The sequence below is a fragment of the Notamacropus eugenii genome, chromosome 1 (genome assembly GCF_028372415.1).
Source record: "Notamacropus eugenii isolate mMacEug1 chromosome 1, mMacEug1.pri_v2, whole genome shotgun sequence".
In the NCBI taxonomy this organism is placed as follows: Eukaryota; Metazoa; Chordata; class Mammalia; order Diprotodontia; family Macropodidae; genus Notamacropus; species Notamacropus eugenii.
In genome coordinates, this window is record NC_092872.1 from 422,561,889 (window position 1) to 422,585,390 (window position 23,502).

Here is a 23,502-nt window from a genome sequence, read left to right on the forward strand (position 1 = left end):
AAATTATGTTTGCAAAGCTCTTAGCAAAGTGCCTGGTTCATAATAGGTGTTTTATAAGTAGCTATTTTGTTCCATTCCAGTTAGGAGAACTTGGTTTGATTATCAACTCTGCCTCTTATTATTCAATTTAGCAAACATTTATTAAGCACCTACTATGTGCTAGGTAGATACTACACTAAGGTCCTGGGGATATATAGACAAAAATTAAATAGCTTATACTCTACTGAGTAATGCAACAGGTAAAATGATAATTAAAAATAAGACAATCTTAAGAAACCCTTGATAAAAGTCACTTTCTTTCTGTCTTGGCCTTAATTTTCTCTTCTCTAAAATGAGGGAGTTAAGTAGATAATCTCCACTGTTCCTTTCAACTCTATTTTATTTCAACTGCATGATACCCTTGTATGATTATCCCCATTTTATGTAAGGGGACTGACCACAGTCAAGTAAATTTGTCTATGATCACCTTGAACCAGAACATCCAACGGACTCTTGCTTCTGGAACTTTTTACAACCTTATTGCTACTTTATTTTGCAAGGTTTGGGTTTGAGATGTGATGCTTAGTTGTAAAATGCCATCAATCTTTCAAGAGAAAAATTGGATTCGTTTCCCTAGCTGGGCAGTCCTAAGTCAATTAGTGCATCATTTCACAGTATTCAACTTTCAACTACAGTTGGTGGGGCTTTATGGCAAGTTATATATAATACGAGCTGATCTATAACTTCAGCCTTCATCAGGATGATTTTCAACCCAGCATATTGTGCTAAGTCTGCAGTGTGCACCTTAATCCAATATATATCTTCTTGTGTGTCTGATTTTTGAGGCAGGAATCAAAAATTCAAGAGATGTTGAATTAGCAGCTCCATAATTATAAAGAGGAGCCTAGGAAACTGGCCTATTGATATGTTGAGAAGTAGCAAAAATCTAATGGGTGTGCAGCCTGGACTATAGTAGGGACAGTCACAAAGGAGGTACATGCAGGACACAACTACATGGGTAAAGATGTTCATATTGAATGTCAGCAAATGCTGAATTAAAGATCCATAGAACCTGAAAGTTGGAAGGCATCGTAAAGGGAATCTCTTGAAACCCATATTTGAAACACAGGACTGGTGCAGCAAACTGGGCACTGAAGGAGCTGATATTCTCAAGGCTGGTCAACTGGATAATCTAGCAAATATCACTGATAATAAAAGGAGAAAGTGGCAAGTTGGGGAGCTACATGGACATGTCACCTCTACCTACTCCCTTCACTTATCCTTCCTATGTATCTTAGGAAAGGAGCAAAGCAGAATTATTTTGGGAGGCCCCAGGAATGAGCTGGAGAAATGAGACAGGGATAGAGAGATTGAATGGAAAAGAAGGATCCTGAGGTTCGCAGATGTCCAAGGCAGTCCTGATCTCTTAGTTCAGACATGCTGGTTGCCAATGGCACCATACTCAAAATTGCTAAGTGTATAGGGGTGAAAGCTGGAAGGAGGAAGATTATGTCACTTTCCTGACTTTTCTGATTCCTCCCATGACTGGCCTCCTCTGAGCACTCCACGAAGGGACTAAGCAAAGTTTGAGAACTGCGTGTTGAGTGAGTACTTTGAAAGAGACAAAGCTAAATCACTTGCAGCTAAGCTGCATTGCACCACTATTAAGCTCGTGCAGGTGTGGCATGTAATGGAGAGAATGGATGGTGTCACAAGTAGTTATAGATTGCTACTAATGTGGACCTTTCTCAGTTTCATTTGTCTTTGGAAGTTGACTCAAACACAAGTTTGAGTTTCTAAGCCTTTGGGAGGTTAGGAAGGGGCATGACTATGTTGCTAGGATACCTAGGAGACTTTCCTGATAGGAAGATGCCAGTCTTCCTTAACCCCAGAACTCTAGCCTATAAAAATATAACCAAAGGAACCCAGTGTGGATCCATTTTCCCCTCCCCCTGGGTATCACATGTGTTGTAGATGCTTACCTCCCATTGGCTAGGGGTGAGTCATTTAGCATTACATGAGTCAGAGCCTAACCTAAAGCTGTGTCTCCGATATGACATATGTCTGAGATGTCATCCGATTAACCACCTGAAGGCGTTTCTTGACATGGTGCCTACTCTCCCTGCTTCCTAGATGCTTAGTGTCCTCATGCTGCCTTCCCTATGCCCAGAGTTTCCCACCCTAACAAAACTTGCATCATATTCTTATTTCTCCCTTCCTCAGTCATATTAACCATTCCAGTGCTGCTGTCCCATTTACTCATTGATCTTATCATCTAATCAAAATAATCCATACTAAGGTATGAATAAGAGGGGCATTTGTGTTTTCAGAGAAGAAAATGCTAACTCTTAAAAACTCCTGATGGCTAAAATGTGGAGCATGAGAGAGGTACTTCTTGAGCACAGTCATATAGTGTGTGCTTCACTTTAGGTACCAATGTGGGTGCTGTTTCTTCCTCTGGTAAGAACACATCACTTCATTTCTACAGCAGTCCAGAGATGACCATCCCAACACATTCTGAACCCCTGCCTGCCTATAGCAAGGGTCTGAAGTAAAAGCAACTCCAGGATAGAGCCAAGGATCATGGTATCTGGGGGTAGGGAAGAGGATGAGAAGTAAAAGCTAGGCTAGTCCCTCTCCTGCTGGTATTTCATGCACAACTAACTACTACCTTTCCTGGCATTTATCTTTCTTTCCTCTACTTTTGAAACCTCTTTACTCTGTTACATCTCCTCACATTCTCAGTCCCTGTTCAGCTCAGCCCTAGCCTTCCCCAGTCCCTATCCTCTTCATTTCTCTTTCTACTGTGCCCTCTAAAACCCACCGCTGTTTTCAACGATCTCCCCTTCATCCTAGATTCATTGCTCTCACATTTCTTCCATGTTCTGGTGCTCATCGCAACTTGAGTTTTTTCTCAAGTCCTCATATCTCTCAGTACCTTTTCCAAGCCTGGTTGCTCCTTCTCTCACATGCCATATACCTTATTCTCAGCTTCCACTATTATACCCTCCTCTGCTTCCATCATCTAGCAACCACCTCTCCTCATTTAAAATTCACTCCGTCTTGGGGAGGGAGGGGGCTGGTAGGGGGCAGATTGGGGGAAAAGAAATCTAGGTTTTATGATAGCGATTGTAGAACATTAAAAATAAAAAAATTAAAATAAAGTAAAATAAAATTCACTCCATCCTGGTCATATATTTGATGCTATTATCTTTGGACCTGCTGGTCTTCCTTCTTCCTCCCCAATAATTTCAATACTTCATTCACTATCTCCTCCACCCTAAACTTTGTCAGGGCCCCCAATCTCCTTAATTTTCATGATCTTTGTCTCTTGTCTATCTCAGCCATAGTTGGGAGTGATCATGCCTTAAACACCTACTGTTTCTCCTCCCAATCATGCCTTTGTTACTGCTCAGCTGCATCTCTCCCAGGTTCCGGATTTCCTCACCGTAGCAGTGTTTAAAATAGGGTTTTCACTTTACACCATTCATCTCGCTTCAGACAGGCCCTCTAATCTAGCCTCACCATTACCTTGCACATAATCTCTGCTCTCCCATTCTTCACCTTTATCAGCAAAGCTCTTAGAGTTCAGGAAAAAAACAAAAAGTCACTAATTTGGGGAGAAACTAGGGGTCGGCCCCAGCAGGATTTGGCTGTTGAATTTACATTCTGCATCAAGAAGGAGAAGAACTGAGAGTGGCCCCTAGTTCAGTAAAGAATGAATGCAAGAGACAAAGAAAAGTAATAGAAAAGTATTGGAATGGAAATTAAACAGGATAAAGGGGGAGGAGGGAATTGAACAGAGCAATGGAAAGTGTTCAAAACCTTGTATTTTTCTGCCCCAAAGCTGAAGCCTGCCTGGGTGTGATAAATACAAACACATTAGGAGTCGGAAAGAACCAATATGATTAAAATCCTCAGGCAACAGAGAAAGCGAGTGAGAATAAGAAGTCAGGGACACAACATCAAGTCCAGGTGAGGTCAGAAAAGATTAAGAAAGGTAGAAAAGAATAAGTGGAAAGAAAAAAAGAGGGAGGAAAGCAACATTTTTTTCTTTAAAAATGAAAAGATAGAAAAACTTTAACTAAATAACTAATTTCTTTTGGATGTATATTTAGCACTTAGAAAAGGAAATGATGGGCCTTCTAGAGGAAGGAAAGGAAAGCAACCGACAAAGAGATTGAAAAGAACAACCAATGAATTCCTTGCCTTGGTGTTTATAACACGGCCTGGGGCAGATTCTCTCAACAAACAGGAAATTCAAGAGAAAGAAAAGTGTAGAAATCATGAAGCGAGTCATGTAGGTGATAAAGTAATTGATGTGTCTGGAAACCTAAGGACAGAGGGAATTCATTTATCATTTCTCCTTTTGCACCAGGACACCCACTCCCCAACCTCTGAGAGGAGAGAGTTTTGCTCTGCCCCATTTCTGTGCTCCCTTCCTGAGCCCAAAGCACCCTTTTATTGAGGGTAGAGGAGTAATTCCTATCAGTATGATCAGACAAATAGAATCTAAGGGAGATCGAAGGAACCACACACCCCAAGTAGCCAATAGGCAGGTGTGAGAAGTATACAGCTCAATAATCTGTGCTGTAAGGAATGGCTGCCTCAATGAAAGAATTGAAAGTAGTTTATGTAAGGATTTTTCTGGCTCTGGTGACTGGCCAAATGGTTCTGGGACATCCAGAAGACAATGCAGCATTGATGCATTTCATAGGTGACATTGGGCCAAAGTCGAAGATTCCAGTTGACTTCTACCTTCATAATGGCATGAGGTTCATGTTCCATTATCACCTTTTCTTTTGTGATTTAGTATAACTCTTATGGGTCTCTTTTCATGGTATTCAGAGTAAATCTTGATTGCATATTATCTGGGAGAGAGGAGATTTCTAGGGAGAGGACCACTGGTTTTTGTTGAGCTATTACAAGAGCTCTCTGGAAATACAATCTGAATTGAATATACTGCATACCTGTAAAATATTTAAATTCTCTACGATAAATGACTCCACTTCCCATAGACTCAACATGATGGCTGTTAGCAGTGTGATCAAAGAGCTGAGTTGGGGGGTAAGGGGAGAGAACTAGTATGAGATGAGCAGAACTTAGAGAGAAGGGACAGAAGAAAAAGGAAGAGGGTTTTATGCTTATATGATTTAAGAAGCAAGAATTTCATAGTTGTGTGGGCCAATAAAAATCTGATGTGACAAGATCTGGCCCTAGGCTCTGCTGGATAACATGTGCCCTACATTATCTCTGGAGAATGTCTTCTCGCAAACATTCCTCCATCCAGGGGCCTCTGATGCTGTAGGGCAGCTTTTAGTGATGATTTACAGAATCTGCTACCACTAGACTCTTAATTCCCACAGCACAGGAGTGTATAAGACTTCACAGGCCCTAAGAGAAGATGAACTGGACCTGTTCTGTCTGGGATAAACTTGAGGAGTAGCTTCCTAGTCAAGGGAGTGGGAGTCTAGTTTTTGTGAGCTGGAAAATCAGGCAAAGCATTTGCAAGGTTTATAAAAATTCTGCTCTCTCTCTCTCTCTCTCTCTCTCTCTCTCTCTCTCTCTCTCTCTCTCTCTTTCTCTCTCTTTCTCCTTTTCTTCTCTCTCTCTCTTTCTCTTTCTCTTCCCCTCTTCTCCCTACTCCAAGGAAAATCCACATTTCATCATTGATTTGTTTATTTAACAAGCATTGATTAAGCACTTGCTGTGTACTAAATACTATGTAATGTGTTGGAGCTAAAAAAAAATAACACAACAGTCCCTGCCCTCAAGAAGCTAATATTCTATTTGGTTGTACAATATGTACATTGATAGGTAGCTATGAAGTATGCAGAGAAATATTGAGGGAAGGTGCTAATGATTAAAAGGGTGAGGAGAGACCTCTAGGGGAAGAGGAAGCTGAGCTGTGAGGGAAGCTAGCAATTATAAAATGTGGCGAAGAGGAAATGAATTCTAAGAATTAGGGCAGCCTGTGTAAAGGCATGGAAACAACAATCAAATGGTATGTGCAAAGAATAAAAAGTAATCCAGTTTAACTGGTATATAGAGTGTATGAGGGCATGTCATATGTAATCTACATGGCTGGTTATGCTAGAATCTGAACTTCAGAGAAAATACAAACATAGGAAATAAAGACCAACAGATAGGGCTTCCAACTGTCTGACCATAAACGATACATACATCACAAATCAACAGACAGATTCAACTGTCTGACCATTACATATATACATAGCTACCAGAGAGAGAAGCACCAACATCAGGGTTTTCAAAGGAGGGGGAGGGGGCTCCTTAGTGGCTACCCAGAGTCTTGTCTAGCCAAACACTTCCAATGAGTAAGCCCCAAAACAAAACAAAACCTCAGCATATTTATACACTTTTCAGAGCCAGAGGCATCATGACCCCTGAGAACCAGTGTCTCATTAGAAGTTAACAAAAGGTGTGGACCTTCCTACGAAATAAATCTCCCTTAATCAAGTTTCCCTTAATGAACATGCCCATTAATGGGTGGGAAAGGTCTTTAACTCTTATTAACATAACTAACATTACAGACTTGTGCTTTAGGGATATAATTTTAGAAGCTTTGTAGAAGATGGGTTAGAATGGGGAAAGTCTGGAGACAAGAGATCACTTTTGATAATATTCTATTGTAGTGCAGGTGAGAGGTGATGAGGGCCTAAGTTAGGATAGCAGCCATCAGAGTGAAAAGGAAATAAGAGATGCCATGGTTTTGGTGGAGGCAGAATAGATATGATTTGTTGATTGATTAGATATGAGGGGTAAGGTAGCAAGAAAAACAAAGGTTGATGCCTGCCTAGGTTGTGATCCTGGCTGACTGGAGGATGGTGCTGCCTTCTATAGATAGTAGATATTTAGGAATATTAGGAAGGAACGTAGGAAATTTGGGTAGTTTTGAAGAAATGGAGAATGAGTTCCATTTTGGACACCCTGAATTTGAGATGCCTATGGTACTTCCAGTTGGAAATATCCAAGGAATAGGTAATGATAAAAGATTGGAGCTCAAGAGAAAGATGAGAGACAGGGGATGAGATAACCAAGCCAGGGGCTATAGAGAAAGAGGCGGAAAGGGGTCTGCACAGGTTTTGAGCAGTACCTAAAGGATTCAGGAAGTAATCCAAGTTGGTCTCTAAAGTCATTGCCCCTAGAGGAAAGCCCGCTATGTCAAATCCAATCCATGACTCTGGGGTCACATTGTATTTTAAGTTGTTCTGTGGACTAAGGATAGATGATGGGTCATTCTCCACAAGGTTTTATTTCCAAGGGCAGATTTCCTGGTAGGAGACAATTAGGTCATGACACCCAGGATCTTAAAGAAAAAGAAAATGAGACAAGGTCTTGACTCTCTAGTGAATCCTGGCCCATTCCGTTGGGGAGAAGTCATTCTAAAAGAAACCACCGTCAATGGCAATGACTGATAATCCCTTCTATAAGACATAAAGATATAGAATGTAACAATAGTGATTGCCTACAAATGAAAAGCATCTTATGATATAGAGACATTTATAAGTTACTCTCTGGATTATCCTTAGAAGCACAAAGAAGAGGAGGAGGAAGAAGAAGAGGAAGATTGATAGTGATGATAGTGGTATTCACATTTATGGTATTGTGTGGACCTTTACCTTCCACTAGGTATCTAAGCAGTCTCTATAGAATCACTTGCCTTCTTTCAATTCGTTCCTGCATGATGAGAGCATTAACATTTCTAATACTTCTAGGAAATGATTTTTCAGCTACACAATTCATTGTGATGAACCAAATCTCTTTTCTCTGAGAAATACTATCTTCCTTATTGCCCAACGGACAGAAAGATGGAACTGATCAAATATCTTGTTCAAATACTATTCCTTCTAAAGTTCCTCTCTCATATGTGTTTCCCTCTTTAGGGATGTTTGAGTGGCTGATTTATTATGTAAACTTTTATTTGCAGCAAAGTTGGGGGTTGAATAGGAAAGGAAAGTGTTTTATGGAAAGGGGAAATCATTGTGATTTATGGCTTAAAAATGCTTTCCTGACATAACTATGGAAGTACAGAGGCTCTGGACCTATTCCACCTGTTCCAACTCCTGTTGAAAGAGACATCCCTTCTATCCTATGCCTAGCAGATGCTCATCTAATTTCTGTTTGAAAATTCCCACTGACCAAGAAATTCACTATCTTCTGAGGCAAACCATTCTACTTTGGGACAGTAAATGATATGAAATGATTCCTTTGCCCATCTCTTAACAAAGAGGTGATAGATGCAGGGTGCAAAATGAGACATAGATTTTCAGAGATGAACAACGTGGAAAATTGTTTTGCCTGACTGTATATATTAGTCCCAAGGGTGTTTTGTTTGTTCTTTTTTTATTTTCAATATGAGTGGAAGAGAAAATAAACTTTTGGTAAGTGAAAAAATAAAATTAATTTTTAAAAATAAGTCATTCCTTGCATAAAGCCCAAAACTGATGCTCTACAATTCAACTCAACTATACCATCTTTTGTTAAGTCCCTTCCCTGCTTAAGGCCCTAGAAATACAAAGATGACTACTGACTCATTCTCTGACTTCAAAGAGCTTACATTCTGCTGGGGGAGGGGATACAGCAAACAACTTGTATACAAATAACTACAATAGAAGGTACAGTATTGATGGGAACAGAAGAGAGATACAGACAGAAAATAATCGTAAGAAATTTGAGAAGGGAAAGAGAATAAATCTTAGCTGAGGGAATCAGTCATAGAAGGCTCCATGGAGGAGGCAGCCCAAGCTGATCTTGGAATAGATGGAATAGTGATACCTTCTAATTGTTTTCCCTGAATTCAGTCTATATTTCCTCTTCACACAGCTGTCAAGCTGATATTCCTAAAGCATAGATCATTCCTTGGCTCAAAAAGCTCCAATGAGTCTTTATTTCCTCTAGCATAACATACTTACTCTTCTTTTATCTTTCCCTGTTGACTGCACCCATTCCTCCTTACAGATTCTATATTCCTGTTCCCCAAACACAACATTCTGACTCTCACCCACATGCCTTTTCATAGACTGTTCTACGTGTCTAGAATACCCTTTCTCTCCTCTCTGCCATCTTTAGAACCCTAATATCCTTTCAAAGCTCAGCTCAGTTACCATCTCCTGCAAGAGACCTTTCTTGATTCCCCCACTAATTAGTAAAATGTCTTTGGATTTATTTCATAAATGGTTTTTTAGTCAGCAGCTAGATGGCACAGTACATAGAATGCTAGCCCTGGAGTCAGGAAGACTCATCTTCCTGAATTCAAATCTGGCTTTAGACACTTTCTAGCTATGTCACCCTGGGCAAGTCACTTAACCCTGTTTGCCTCAGTTTCCTCATCTGTAAAATATTCTGGAGAAAGAAATGGCACACCATGACAGTATATTTGCCAAGAAAATCCCAAATGGGGGTTACAGAGAGTCAGACATGACTAAAATGAATGAACAGCAATAACAAAAATTTTACAATTACTTATCTATGTTTATTTTGTATTTCCTTAGTAAAATGTAAGTTCCTTGAAGAAAGACACTGTGCTTTAATTTGTACCTTCGGCATCAAGCTGCGGTAACCATCATATAAAAGATGCTTAACAATTTGTTTTAATTGGATTGACATAAACTATTGAAGAAAAAAGGATTTTTGGTCAGTCAGAGACAAGAAAGGGATATATTCTAAGCATGTCATACAGACTCTATGAATACATGAGATTGGGAGATAATATGTTGAGCTCAAGGATGAGCTAGTAGTCTATGGTATCTAAAATAGAGTGTATGAAGGGGAATAATCAGAATCCAGTTGTGGAAGATCTGAAACGCCAGATGGAGGAGTTTCTATTTTATTCTTTGGACAATAGGGAGTCAGTGAAAGTTTTTGAGCAAGAATGTGACATGGTTAGGCCTATGCATGAAGAAGATTATTTTGATAACTTTGTGAAAGCTGGGCTGCACAGGAGAGAGACCAGAGGTAGGAAGACCAGTAAGAAGTGATCACTATAATTGAGGTAAAAAGTGACAAGTCTCAACCAGGTTGGTAACAGTATGAGTAGAGGGAAAGAGACAGGTCTGAGAAATGTACAGGCAACAATGGACAGGATTCAATTTGCAGCTATCTACCCAATTTACAGAACAGTCACACAGCTAGTCCATGTCTGAGCTGGGACTAATGTTCCAAATCCAATGTTCTTTTCACTAGCATAGTCTGAGCATTTGTTCCACGCTCCCCAGAAAACTAGCCACTCTATGTTTGTCTATAAATTGATGATCTATTCTAAGGCCTTTCCTCCAGCATGGGTTTGATGACAGAGAAAGATAGATAGTTCCCATTTCTCCTTCCCTTAGTTTTCAAAGTGTTTTCCTCAATACAACTCATGGACTTGGGCATCTCCCATTCCAATCCCTCCTCCCTCCTGTTCTGCTGGGCTCTGCCAACAATATCCTCCTACATCCCATGTGTCTGGATCTAATCTTTGTTCTTCATATCATGTAAATCTTGCTAGTGGCTGCCTGGAACAGACAGAGCTCACTTTTTCTCACACTTTTCCCTCCTTTTCTGGCAATGTCAGCTCCTTTGAACTAAGTTGTAAAAGAGCTTAGTGATCTGAATTTCTCTGAGCCAAGAGTGACAGCCATAGACTTAGGAAAACTGGGAGGGACTTTGGAGAATGAACCTTAGTGAGTCCAACTCCCCTCATTTTCTCTTGCAGGGAGTCACATTTATAAATAATTTCATTTACACAGAATATATATCAAATGCCTACTGGAAGTGTTGAAAGTGGAAAGCAATGGAATCAAGAGACAGAACCTCTGGGTTTAATCTCTGGCTCTGACACTTCCTAGCTGTAAAAACCCTGGGAAAGTTGCTTAATCTCCCTGAGTCTCAATTCCCTCATTCGCAAAATAAGTCTAACACTTTTACTACTTCTTCAATAGGACTGTTGTGAGGAAAGAGCTTTTTAAACCTTAAAAGCACAGTAAAAACATGATCTACTATGGTTATGGGAGAATAGATTTGTCATAGGAAGAGGCCTGTTCTCCAGGAGTTCTGCCACTTTTACTCAGGCGTGTCATCTACATGCCTCAATGATCATCTTCTCAAATACATTCCCTTCTTGCTCTTCTAGGTATGACTTGTAACTATTCCTCTCCCAAGAGATGCCGTCTGTCAATAACTCTTCAGGCCTCCCCTTCCCTGGCAGCTCCACAGTTGCTTTTGTAGGATCATAAACTGGAAAGAATCTTTGAGTGTACCCAATCTAGACCAGTTATTTTATAGAAGAAGAAATTGAAATTGGTCTTCAAGTTGAAATGTCTTGCCCAAGGTCACAGAGACCATAGACAGCAAAGGCAGAATTCCAACCTATTGATATGCTAGTAATAAACCAGACCTTTCCTGGCTTTGCCATCATGATTCTACTAAGAAGAACTCTTATTCATCCATTCTCTCAGCAGGCATTTATTAAGTTCCTACTGTGTGCGACACACTATGATGTGCCATTCTCTCAGTGCAGTGTTCAAGTTTATACAGTCTGTTTTCCTGTTGCCTGAATGTTAGAGAGCCTTTTGCTTCCACATGATCCTCTCCAACTTCCCTTCTTGTCTTGAATATCAAATGAGGGACACCAAATTAGTTTCTTTTCAAGCTTGCAGAATGTAGATAGCGTGTAATGAGCATTCTGGAGCTCTTTGTAAATTGCCTCGTATAAACTCCTCCATGTTGTCGACTTCCCTATCTTTCTCCATGTGTATGTGTGTAAACATAATTTTTCATCCACCTAATTATATAAAGTTAGAAAAATAAGGGACAGAAACAATATGAGCATCTCCCATAAGTAATAAATAAACTATGAAGATAATGCTACCCTTCCCTTTATAAAATCCTAGAATGGGGATTTCAAATTGGATTCTGTCCTTTAATGAAAGCTCACAATCTCTCTGTGGGTCTATTGTTGGAGGAATTTGTATTTGATGTGTTATAAGGTCAGCAAGGGAACTCTGAGGTTCTTATTCTCACCCAGTAACTGATGATCTGGGTGTCACAGCTTCTCATCACCAATCTGTTTCCTCACATCTAACCTATGTTAGAAGTGCATGAACCTGGATTTGGGTCCTTTGCTTAACCTTATAACATACTTGGCCTGTGTCCCCATCCCAAGTATTCAAATTGCTCTGACTGTCACCATCCGCAGACAACACAGAATTAAAGGAGCTCTGAGAATCTCAGGTTGCACATCTAACTATGTGCCTTAGAGCAGTGGTTCTAAAAGGGTGCACCATGAATTGGATGTAACTTATATATGGCAATTATGTGCACATGTCCACATTTCCTTATTTTCCTTCATTGTGTCCCCAGCAAAGACTACTACTGTGCTATGACCAAAATGAGTTTGGAACATTTTTTTTAACCAAGAATCATCTCATTGGGGCAAACCCTTCTGTAGCATTCCCTGCTGTCATTCACTCTCAGTTGCCCTCAATGAAAAACTCTTGCTAGAAGGATGGGGAAATAAACACAGCTCACTTTGGATGAAATACCAAGGTTGCAATCTGGATTTGACCTAGTCTTCAAATCAATCAGATATTCAGGCCAGGAACAGAGTTCTAACATTATCATAATATGAAAACATGAATATAGAAAGGATGTTTGATTTATTCATAATAGGGAACGCCTTGGATCTGCACCAGTTATTGTAGCCTACTTTTAATTTAGCAGATAAACCCTAAGGAATTCTTTGAAGTACAGAGAGGTTCAGGGATTTGTCCCAGATCACACAGCTAACAAATATCAAGGTCAGGATCTGAATCCAAGTTTTTCTGATATAAATTATATGTGTATGTGCATGTTTGTGTGTGTGTGTATGTATATATATGTATATGTATATATATATATACATATATATATATACATATACATACAGAGAGAGAGAGATTTATTTTTTTAAAACACGTCTGTGATTTCGCTAGTACAGGGAGCTCTTGTGGTGATGCCCTCCCTCTACAGAACCTTTTCTGCAGTTTTCTACAGTCTTAGACTGGGGCTGCTCAGAACTTTGAGGAGTTAAATAAATTGTACCAGGCCATAATCAGTGTGTGTGGAAGGCAGAATTCAAAAACAGGTCTTCCTGATTCTAAAACCAGTTTTCTAGCCACTGTTATACTGCTTCTCATTATATTACAAAAAAGTAATTAATACAGGATTTTGCCATAGAAGAGTCTTCCAGTACTATTGGGACCACACTTTGAGAAATACTGCCTTAAAATAAAGCTAATGTTGCAGTAGGGAGTAACTTCATGTAGAATGAACGTTTGGGAGCTAACTAGCCCTCCCCAACCTCTCCTTTGGGTTTTTGGCTGTAACCACAGTCCATTATAATGAACTCTAAGGGACTATCCAACTTCTTTTTACTGGATGGGATATTTTTCCCCAATTAAGTATTATTTGAAAGAAGTTGGCTTGCAATTATTTTTATACCAACATTTTGGTTGAAATGATCACTTTTGACATGGTCTTTGGTCACTGGTGTACTTATTTTTATTATGACTTCGTTCCTGGTTGTTTTGGTATTGATAAGAACAGTAACTCATGATGAATTTTTAAAAAAATTCTATAAGATCCATTCAGGAAAAATAAAAGAATTAGATAAAATGCAGAAAATAACTCCATTTTTTAAAAATGAATATGAAAGAGGCAGTGTAGAATAGTGCTAGACTTGAAATCAGGAAGACTTGGATTCAAATCATGTACGTGATCATGGGAAAGTCACTTAACTTCTCTGAGCCTTGGTTTTCTTATCTGTAAAATGGGCAAAGAGAGGGCTGATTGAACGACATTTAAGGTCCCTTCCAGTTCTAAATCTCTGATCCTATGAAAATGAAGCCTGCGGATAGCCTACTATATGAAGGCAGTTCAGTCACATTTTCTTTGTCTCTCCCTCCCCCTTTTGTAGGGCCTTCTATAAAGGCACCAGAACTGAGTGGCCTGGGAAATCATGGCTAGTGAATTTCAATAGTTGGGTCCAAACCCACGAGAGACTACCCACAGGCTAGCAAAGATTCCCCCCACTCCAGTCCCTGAGATGCAGGGTCTGATTTTCCTTCCTCTCTCACTCTAACTCCAGAAGGTCCATTTTTCTAAAACTTCCCTCACCTTCCTCCTTCTCTTTTCAGATGACCACTCAAGAGTCAGACTGCTGATGCTGGATGGAGACCCACACTCAGACTACATTAATGCCAACTACATTGATGTAAGTGTCCTACATCATGGAGATGCTATGATGAGAAAAATATTAGGAGCCTAAGATCCATTAAACTTCTGGCTCAGAAACAACACGCTTCTCCCTGCCCAAGGCATGCTATTTTTTTCACACACACCCACCTCCTTTCCCTCACCTCCAGCTCTGTCATTGCCTGTAGACCTGAGGTGATGGAATTTGAGAACTTAGGTTCTCATTCCCATACTCGGAACCCATATCCATGCACTTATATTTCTGTTCAAAATCTCCAAAACCAAAAAATAACCCAATGTGTCCTCAGTCTCTAAGCACTGCAGGTATAGAAGAGAAAGAGGCCTTCCTTGGTCTTAGCTTCTTCATCTGAAAAATGGGGATAATAATCCATACTGAAGATTGTGACAATAAGATGAGTCAACTCTCATTGAACAGGAATCCCCAGGTGATGGGACAAAGCAGATGTTGTTTTGCTTAGGTAGAAGAAGGAAGGATTCATGAGGATTTCTGGTTTGGGTCAACTGAGGTTAGAACATTCAGTAAGTCAGCTAGGATTTAATAAGAGCCCTCAAGTGGAATTTTTGTTGTTTTTCAGTCACTTCAGTTGTTTTCAACTCTCCTGGACCCTATCTGGGGTTGTCTTGGCAAAGAGACTGGAGTGGTTTGCCATTTCCTTCTCCATCTCATTTTATAGATGAGGAAACTGAGGCAAACAGGGTTAAGTGACTTGCCCAGGGTCACATAAGCTGATAAATATCTAGGCTGGATTTGAACTCAGGTCCTCCTGACTACAGATCCAGCCCTCTATTAGCTGCTCTCCCAGGTGAAGTGGCAAAGTACAAATGACTTGCTTGGGTATGAGAAGAAAGGTTCCATGGGTAATTCTGACTTGGGTCAACCTAGCTTGATTTGAGAGTAGTTCATCATTCTTTCTCTCCCTGTCCCTGACAGGCATGGGAGTCATTCGACTTATTAGTCTGATTATTAATTATAAATATTGTTATTAATAATAATGATTAATAACAATAATATCTTGGATTTTATAATAAGTATAGTACCAAAAGCATTTATTAAATACCTCCCATGTGTGGAGAACTGCACTAAGTGTTGGGGATGATACAATGTTTAACCAAGACATGGTCCTGTCCTCCTGGAGTTCATAGTCTTAAAACAAGATGAATTATAGTTTAGGTGCACAATAGTACATGGTATGTGCATTGAGGAAGTGCAAACAAAGTGGTGTGTGATATCTGAATGGGAATGCCATTATAACCAAGAGAGCTTAGGGAAGGCTTTCTGGAGGAAATGGACTTTAAAAGGTCAGTAGGAGATCAACAGTAAAGAGAAAACCAGAAAATATTCTAGGCATAAGGAATAATATGACAAAGAGAACTCAAGGGAGGAGGAACTGGAAAGATTAATCTATTCTAGATGAATCTGAGATTGTGGGAAGGGGGACAATGAAAAAGGACTGGAAAGGCAGAGTAGAGGTAGGTTGTGGAAGGCTGTGAATGTCCAGAAAAGGAGTCTATATGTTATCCTAGAGGTAAGAAAGAACCCTTGCACTCTTTTTTTTAACAGAGGAATGACGTTATCAGATATATGTTTTAAAAAAAAATTAGTCTTGGGGGCAGCTGGGTGACCCAGTGGATAGAGCAGCAGCCCTGGATTTGGGGGAACCTGAGTTCAAATGCAGCCCCAGACATTTGACATTTACTAGCTGTGTGACCCTGGGGAAGTTACTTAACTCTGCTTGCCTCAAAAAAAAGTGTCCCAGTACAAGGAAAAATGGATTGTAAGGAGAAGGTTTTCCCCTAGGGCTTTCGGGTTACAAAGCACTTTCAAACACATTCTCATTTTGTTGTCTCTGACCTCTGTGGGCTGGGATTATTATCCCCAATTTTCAAATAAAAAGAACAAGTCTTGGAGAAAGGAAATGATTGGTCCAAGTTCACATATCCAATAAGTGGTAGGCTGCTAATTCAAATACAGGTCTTTGAAGCCCAGGGCTCTTTCCATTCCTGTTTGGAGAAGCAGCATCTCCCCAAACAGCCGGTTGACTATCCATATAATCAGTGCATCCAAGAATGGGTCATTAATTCACTACAAAAGGAAAGAAATAATAAAGCTTCATTAAAATGAATCTATTTGGATAATTGGAATGGACATTACAAGGCATGCCTGTGTCTCAAGAGTCTGTGGTTGCCGGCTGAAGCGTCTGTTCATTGGCTTTATTTCTATACCACTGAAAGCACTGGCTACTTGAATCTGTTATAAATGACTAGCTTAAAAATAAATACTGTATCTGGGTCCCAAATAAGTAACAGATGCATGAGTGTAGAGTGAGATAAATGTATTTTGGATACAAACCTATTTCACATTCCCCATAGTCATATGGGGGAAGGCCTATTACTGGTTTTCAGAGTATTTGTGTGCTGTGTAGGTGGGATTTAAATGAATTAAAAGTTCTTTTCTGGCTAGAAGTTTTCTTATACCAAGTTAATAATCCATCTTCCTTTATTGGAAAAATATATATGTTTTTGTTGTCAAGAGAAGTAGGAACTGTAGGAAGAAAGGAAAGCTAAAACACTCTTGTGGGACTGTAAATTGAGCCAAACATTCTGGAAAGCAATTTGGAATCATGCCCACAAAAAAAAAATCACTAAAATTGTCTCTACCCATTGATGTGGAGGTCCCACTGCTAAGTTTATATCCCAAGCAGGTCAAAAGGAGAAAGTAAAGCTCTGCATGGGCTAAAATGTTCATAGCAGCATTTTTTTTTTTTTTTGGTAACAAGACCTAGAAACAATGTAGGTGTCTATCAATTGGGTAAGGGTAATAGAATTATGGCACACGAACATAGTAGAATATTTGCTATTTGTTGTTGTTTAGTCATTTTTCAGTTGTGTCTGACTCTTTGTGACCCCATTTGGAGTTTTCTTGGCAAAGATACTGGAGTGGTTTGCCATTTCTTTCTCCAGTTCATTTTACAGATGAATAACCGAAGCAAATGAGGTTAAGTGACTTGCCCAGAATCTCATAGCTCGTAAGTTTCTGAAGCTGGATTTGATCTCAGGAAATGGAATCATCCTGACTCCAGGCTCAACACTCTATCCACTGTGCACTTAACTGCACAAGAGAATATCATTGCACCATAAGATGTGGCAAATAGGAAGAATTCAGATGAGCATAAGAGCACTTAAATGAACCAATACAGGGTGGATTAAATAGAACCTAGAAAACAATTTACATAGTGACTACAATAATGTAAATAGAAAGAATAATTTAACAAAATTAAATGCTTAATAATTATAATGACGAAGTTTGTCGCTGAACAAGGGTAGAGAAGATAAACTTCCTTCCTGTCATCACAAAATTGAAGTCATATAAGTGGGAAATAAAACATATGCTTTCATAGTCAATAAATTAATTGGTTTCATTGGACTTTTTATTCCTTTGAAGTCTTTGTTACAAGGGAATGCAAAATGGACAGGGGAGAGGGAAGGTCTAATGTTTGGAAATGAATGTGATATAAAACCAAAGACATCAATTTTTGAAATATTTTACTCATATTTCATTTTCCTAATTAATTCCTAATTTCCTAGTTGTAAAGACAATTTTTGATGTTCATTTTTTTATTTTGAATTTCAAATTTTCACCCTTCCTCCTTCACCTCCCCCTTCCCTAATGTGGTAGTTTGATATAGGTTATATCTGTGCATATCATGTAAAATATACTTCCATATTAGTTGTGTTGTAAAAGAAGAAACAGACCAAAAGAAAAAAAAACATGAAAAAAATAAAGAGAAAAATAGTGTGCTTCGATGTGCATTTAAACTCCACCAATTCTTTCTGTGGATGTAAATAACATTTTCCATTATGAGCCTTTGGAACTTGCTGAGAATAGCTGTCATTCACAGTTAATCATTGTACGATAAGGCTGTTATTCTGTACAATGTTCTCCTGGTTCAGCTCACTTCACTTTGTATAAGTTTATGTAAGTCTTTTCAGGGTGAAATAAATCTGGGGTGGGGGAGGGAAGAACATAGGATATTAGGAATGAGGTCATACTCTACCATTGTCTTTTGATTCACTAGTTCAAAATGTAGTCAGATTCTTCTGTCTCTCCCCCCCCCCACTACATTAATAAGAATAATTTCAGTCTCCATAGTATTTTTAAGTTATCAGTGCACTTTTCCCACAATCATGATGTGAAATGGATACTGTATATCTCCATTTTACTGATCGCAGAATCACAGAAATTCATATCTAGAAGGGATCTCAGAGGTTGTCCAGTCCAAACTGTACCTTACCAATAATTTCTTCTACAACATGTCCAACAATTCCCACATATTTTATACATGAATTATTGTTTGGCCCTACATCCACCATTTAGTAGTTGGAAAGTTGATTTATTTGAATCCAAATATAGAACTTAGCATTTATTTTTGTTACATCTTATCTGATTCAGCCCATCCTTTTATCAGGTTTTGTACCCTGACTCTTTCATCTGTTTTGTTAATTATCTCTTCTAGCTTCATGTAATTTGAAAATTTGACAAGAATGACATCTAATGTTTCATCTAAGTCATTAGCAACAATGTTGAAAAGCAAAAGGCCAAAGACAAGTCTCTGAAACACTTTCTGGAAGCTCTCTCTCTAAGTGGATGTTGACGCATTAATGGCTATTTTAATACTCCACTCCTAGACTTCTCTTTCTCTTCCATGAAGCCTGGTACAGGCTGGCCCACATAGTAGGTTCTCTGAAAATACTTGGGGATTATGACTTAGTATAAAGAGTGATAGACTCTTGGATCAAATACCTCCTCTGATGATAGTGGATGACCCAAGGCAAGTTATTTAACCTCTGTACTGCAGAAAGGCAGATTTTAGATCAGTCTAAGGGGGAAAGGGGCAAGTAAGTGGCACAGAATGCTCTACCTCGAGCACTCTGCCTGGAGTCAGGAAGAGCTGAGTTCAAATCCAGCTTCAGATACTTCTTAGCTGTATGAACCTGGGCAAGTCACTTAACCCTGTTTGTCTCAATTACCTCATCTATAAAGTTATCTGGCAAAGGAAATGGCAAACCATTCCAGTATCTCTGCCAAGAAAACCCCAAGTAGGGTTATAAATAGTTGGATATGACTATAAACCACTAAACAAAAGTCCTAGTAATAAGATGTGTCCAAAAATGGAATGTATTGCTTAGGAGATTATCGCTTCTCCATGACCTTGTGTCAAGGATATTGGAGGAAAGATCACTACTCTGGTAAAATGACCTCTACTATCCTCTCTAACTTTGAAATATGGGATTCTCACTAGCCTTCAACTTGCTCATCTGTAAAATGGAGTTAATACCCACCCTACGAGCATTCTTCACATGGTTGTCATGAAGAAAAGGTTTTCTAAAGCATTAAGTAAGTTAATATTATTATTGTTTGACATATGTGCAGCAGCCATCTCCTCACCTCTTCCCTGTTTCCCTTCTGAGCAGCTTAGGCCAGGCCATAATTCACATAAAAAAAGGAATGCCATCATGTGTGCTTCTAAAGCTATCCGTGCCAGCAGCCACACCTGGAAGGAACAGTTTGACAGATCTTCAAAGCCAGAGAATGTACTATTTCCTCCAACTCTATATGGTATCCATTAACTATTTCTCCTTCTCTTATTTAGGGGTACCACCGACCTCGTCATTACATTGCCACTCAAGGTGAGTGCATTCCTTTCTCATCTTCTTTTGGGGACCAAAAGGTCTGTCAGAGCAGAGCTCCATCTGAATGACTGTAGGAGAAGAGGAAGGGGATCACAAATTCTCATCTACCCACTTTGCCTAGTCATGCTTTTTTTTTCTATCACTCAGGAAAGGCCTCATGTAGGAGTCAGCTCTTGAAGTAAGCTCTGAAGGGATCCAAGGACTCAGAGAGGTGTAAGGGAGGAGGGAGTACATTCCAAGCATGGGGTTACCTTAGGCAAAGCAACTGTATATGGAACACCATGTGTGGGAGTAGCATGTAGGTCAGTTTTTCTGCACTACACAGCATACGAAGGGCAGTGATGTATTACAAACCTACCTAGATAGACTGGAACCAGATTGTGAAGAGATTTAAATGCAAACAGAGGATTTTCTATTTTGCCCCAGAGGTCCTTCAGATTTTTGGGCAGGGGAGAATGTGGTCAGACTCGATCATTAGCAGGTCACTGTGGCAGTTGTGTTAAGGATGGCTTGGATAGGAGACCAGAGGCAGGGAAGTCAAATAGATGGCTACTACAACTCAGATGAGAGGCAATGAGGGCCTGGACAAAGGTAGTGGCTATGTGAGCAGACAGAGCAGTACAGTTGCTAGCGATATTGTGGAAGTTGGATATACAAGACTCAGAAGTTTATCAGATATTGGGGATGAGAGTGAATGAGTAGTCAAGGTTGACAGTGAGGTTGTGAATCTGGATGCCTTAAAAATAGAAATGAGAAACATAGGAAGCACTGAATATTTTAGAAGAAAGATAGTGGACTCTCTTATACAAGCGGAATGAAAGATGCCTATGGCACATACATTTGGAAAAGCCCCCAAACCAATTGATGATGTGGGTGTAGAGCTCAAGAGAGAGACTAAAGCTGCATATGGAGATCTGGGAGTCATTTGTATATAGGTCATTGGGATGAGGATTGATCGAGGCCCTATCACAGCAGTCCAGAGAATATTTGGCTGAACCCTACTGTTCAGACACACAAGAGCTTGGTGTAATGGAGACAGCAGTGAACAAGGCATCAGAAATCTTCAGCTCACTAATTGCGTGACCATGGGAGAATCATTTCATTCTCTGGGCTACAGTTTCCTAAACTGCAAAATGTAAAGTTTAGATGAGATGATCTCTAAGGCCCCTCAGATCCTTCTGTGATCCACAGGAAAGGTTGTTGCAGAAATGCCCTCAAATGCAAACAAAATAAATAGGGAATAGTTCTTCCTATGTATTTTACCATTATCTTATGCAACTCTTACATTAAGACTTATACCAAAACTCTTAATCCTTGAGTCATGATGGGGTGCAGACCTTCACAACCATTCAGAGCATGATCATCAATTTTTAGAGTATATGGGAGTTACATCAACTGTAAATGTGGAAGAGGATGGGGGAAATTACTAGGAACTGACTTTGTGACAGAGATTGGACAACAGTGTCCCCACACACTATAAATTCAACATGACTTTTGTAGCTTGTTGTGGTGATGGGGAATGGGAAGCTGATGAGAAGTCCGACAGAAGTATTTCAGATAAAGGATGAGGGGTAAAGAAGAGAGTGGAATATGAAGAGTCTGGCATAGAAAAGGGATAATTGTTGTTGATGTACCACAGCCCCTAGGCTTAGTGTGTGTTGAAACAGGACTTGTCCCATCCAAGGTAAGAACGATAGCCATCAGTAAAATGCCATGGAAACATGTCTAAATTATAGCAGTAGCCTGCATCTTCCATCAAAGAAAGTGAGACCAAAACTGGACTGACAATTACTACTACTTGCATGACCTTGGTCAAATCATTTCACTTGTTTTGGCCTCAGTTTTCTCATCTGTAAAATGAAGCAACTGAGCTGGATACCCATTAAAATCTCTTCTTCCTCTGAATCGGATTCAAGTTCTCTAAATTGGTTGATTCTTTTACTCCTCTTTTTTGGGCAATTTAAGAGTGTCAAATGGAAGCTGACACTGAAAAGAAGAGAAACAAAAAACAAAAACCTGAAAGTCACTAGCACAAGTAAAAGTGTAGTATGCTGAAAAAGGCCATGGACTAGAAAGCCACAAGTCCTGTGGCACAAACTAGTGCTGCCTCTCTGGACTTCATTGAGTTCCCTCCTCTTTAAAAATGAAGAGATTTGTTTAAATTAGAAGTCTTTGAAGTAGAGGCTGCATTTCCTGTCCTCCACTATGGCTTGATTCCAGGAATTGTGTGGTCAACACAATTCATAGCACAGTCAGAAAGGTGGGAAACCTGTAATGGCCAACCAAGGAATTTGTCTCCAACACAACCACATCTACCTCACTTTCAACACTATATCAGTAAACTCACTTTCTCAGATTTACAAATGACCAAGTTTCCCCCTTTTGAGTATGAGCTGCTTAGGTCAGATGTGATTAATTCTCTACCAATAACTGGGCCCACATAACTTATGTACAGAGTAAATGTAGTATAGTGTGTGTTCATCCTTCTTTGCAGAAGAAGACCATGCCATCAGAGAAATAATGACATGACTTGCACTTGACTTTATTTTGAGTGAGGGAGGGCTGTGCAGGTCACCAGCCTAACTTCTCCAGAGCCATCTGAATCCAGTGACTAGATATTCATCAGGATGACTAGAGATGACCCAGGCTGAGGCAATTGGGGTTAAGTGACTTGACCGAGATCACACAGCTAGTGAGTATCAAGTGTCTGAGGTGAGATTTGAACTCAGGTCCTCCTGACTCCTGCACTGGTGCTCTATCCACTGCACTACCTAGCTGGCCAAATCTCTGCCAACACAGCCACAGCAGTAACTATAACAGAATCAACTGGGAAAATCCTCCCCCTATTACTTTTATTTTGGAAGAATCAATCAATCTCTACTCTCAGGGAGTTCAGTCTAATAGGGGAGACAATATGCAAACAACCATGTATTAACAAGATAAATATAGGATAAATTGGAAAAATCAATAGAGGGAAGGCATGAGCTTTAAGGGAGATTGGGAAAGGCTTCTTGTAGAAAGTGGGATTCTAACTGAAACTTGAAGGAAGTCAAAGAGTCCAGAAGATGGAAATGAAGAAGAGAATTCCAAGCTTGGAAGGCAACCTGTGAAAATGCACAGAATCAAAAGATAGAGTGTCTCTTGTTTGAGGAACAAGAAAGAGGCAAGTAACACTGGATGGCCAAGAATGCAGGAGAGAGTCCAAGATGTACGAAGACGAGAAAGGTAGAATGTGGTTCAGTAATAAGGTCTTTGAATGCCAAACAGGACTTTGTATCTGATCTTAAAGGTAGTAGGAAGCCACTGGAGCTCATCCATGGGGGGCAGGTAGGTGATATGGTCAGTCATGAGCTTTAGGAAGATCAATTAACTGAGTAGAGGATAGACTGGAATGAGGACAGACTTGAGATAGGAAGACAGATCTTCAGGCTATTAAAATAGTTTAGGCATGAGGTGATGGGCGTCTGGACCATGGTGGCAGCAGTGTGCTAAGAGAGAAGGAAAAAAAAAATATACATATATATATATATATATATATATATATATATATATATATATACATATATATATATATATATA

General features: G+C 39.6%; 1 protein-coding gene across 5 annotated transcripts in view; it reads left to right on the forward strand.

Moving 5' to 3' along the window:
* The window catches only part of PTPRT (protein tyrosine phosphatase receptor type T), a 1,308,680-nt gene that overhangs the window by 1,232,762 nt on the left and 52,416 nt on the right, over nucleotides 1-23,502 (forward strand). For all 5 annotated transcript variants that reach the window (XM_072631465.1, XM_072631466.1, XM_072631467.1 and 2 more), the window contains 2 exons: nucleotides 14,154-14,230; nucleotides 19,884-19,920. In XM_072631465.1, coding sequence (XP_072487566.1) covers nucleotides 14,154-14,230; nucleotides 19,884-19,920 — 114 coding nt within the window. The remainder of the gene's footprint in view (nucleotides 1-14,153; nucleotides 14,231-19,883; nucleotides 19,921-23,502) is intronic.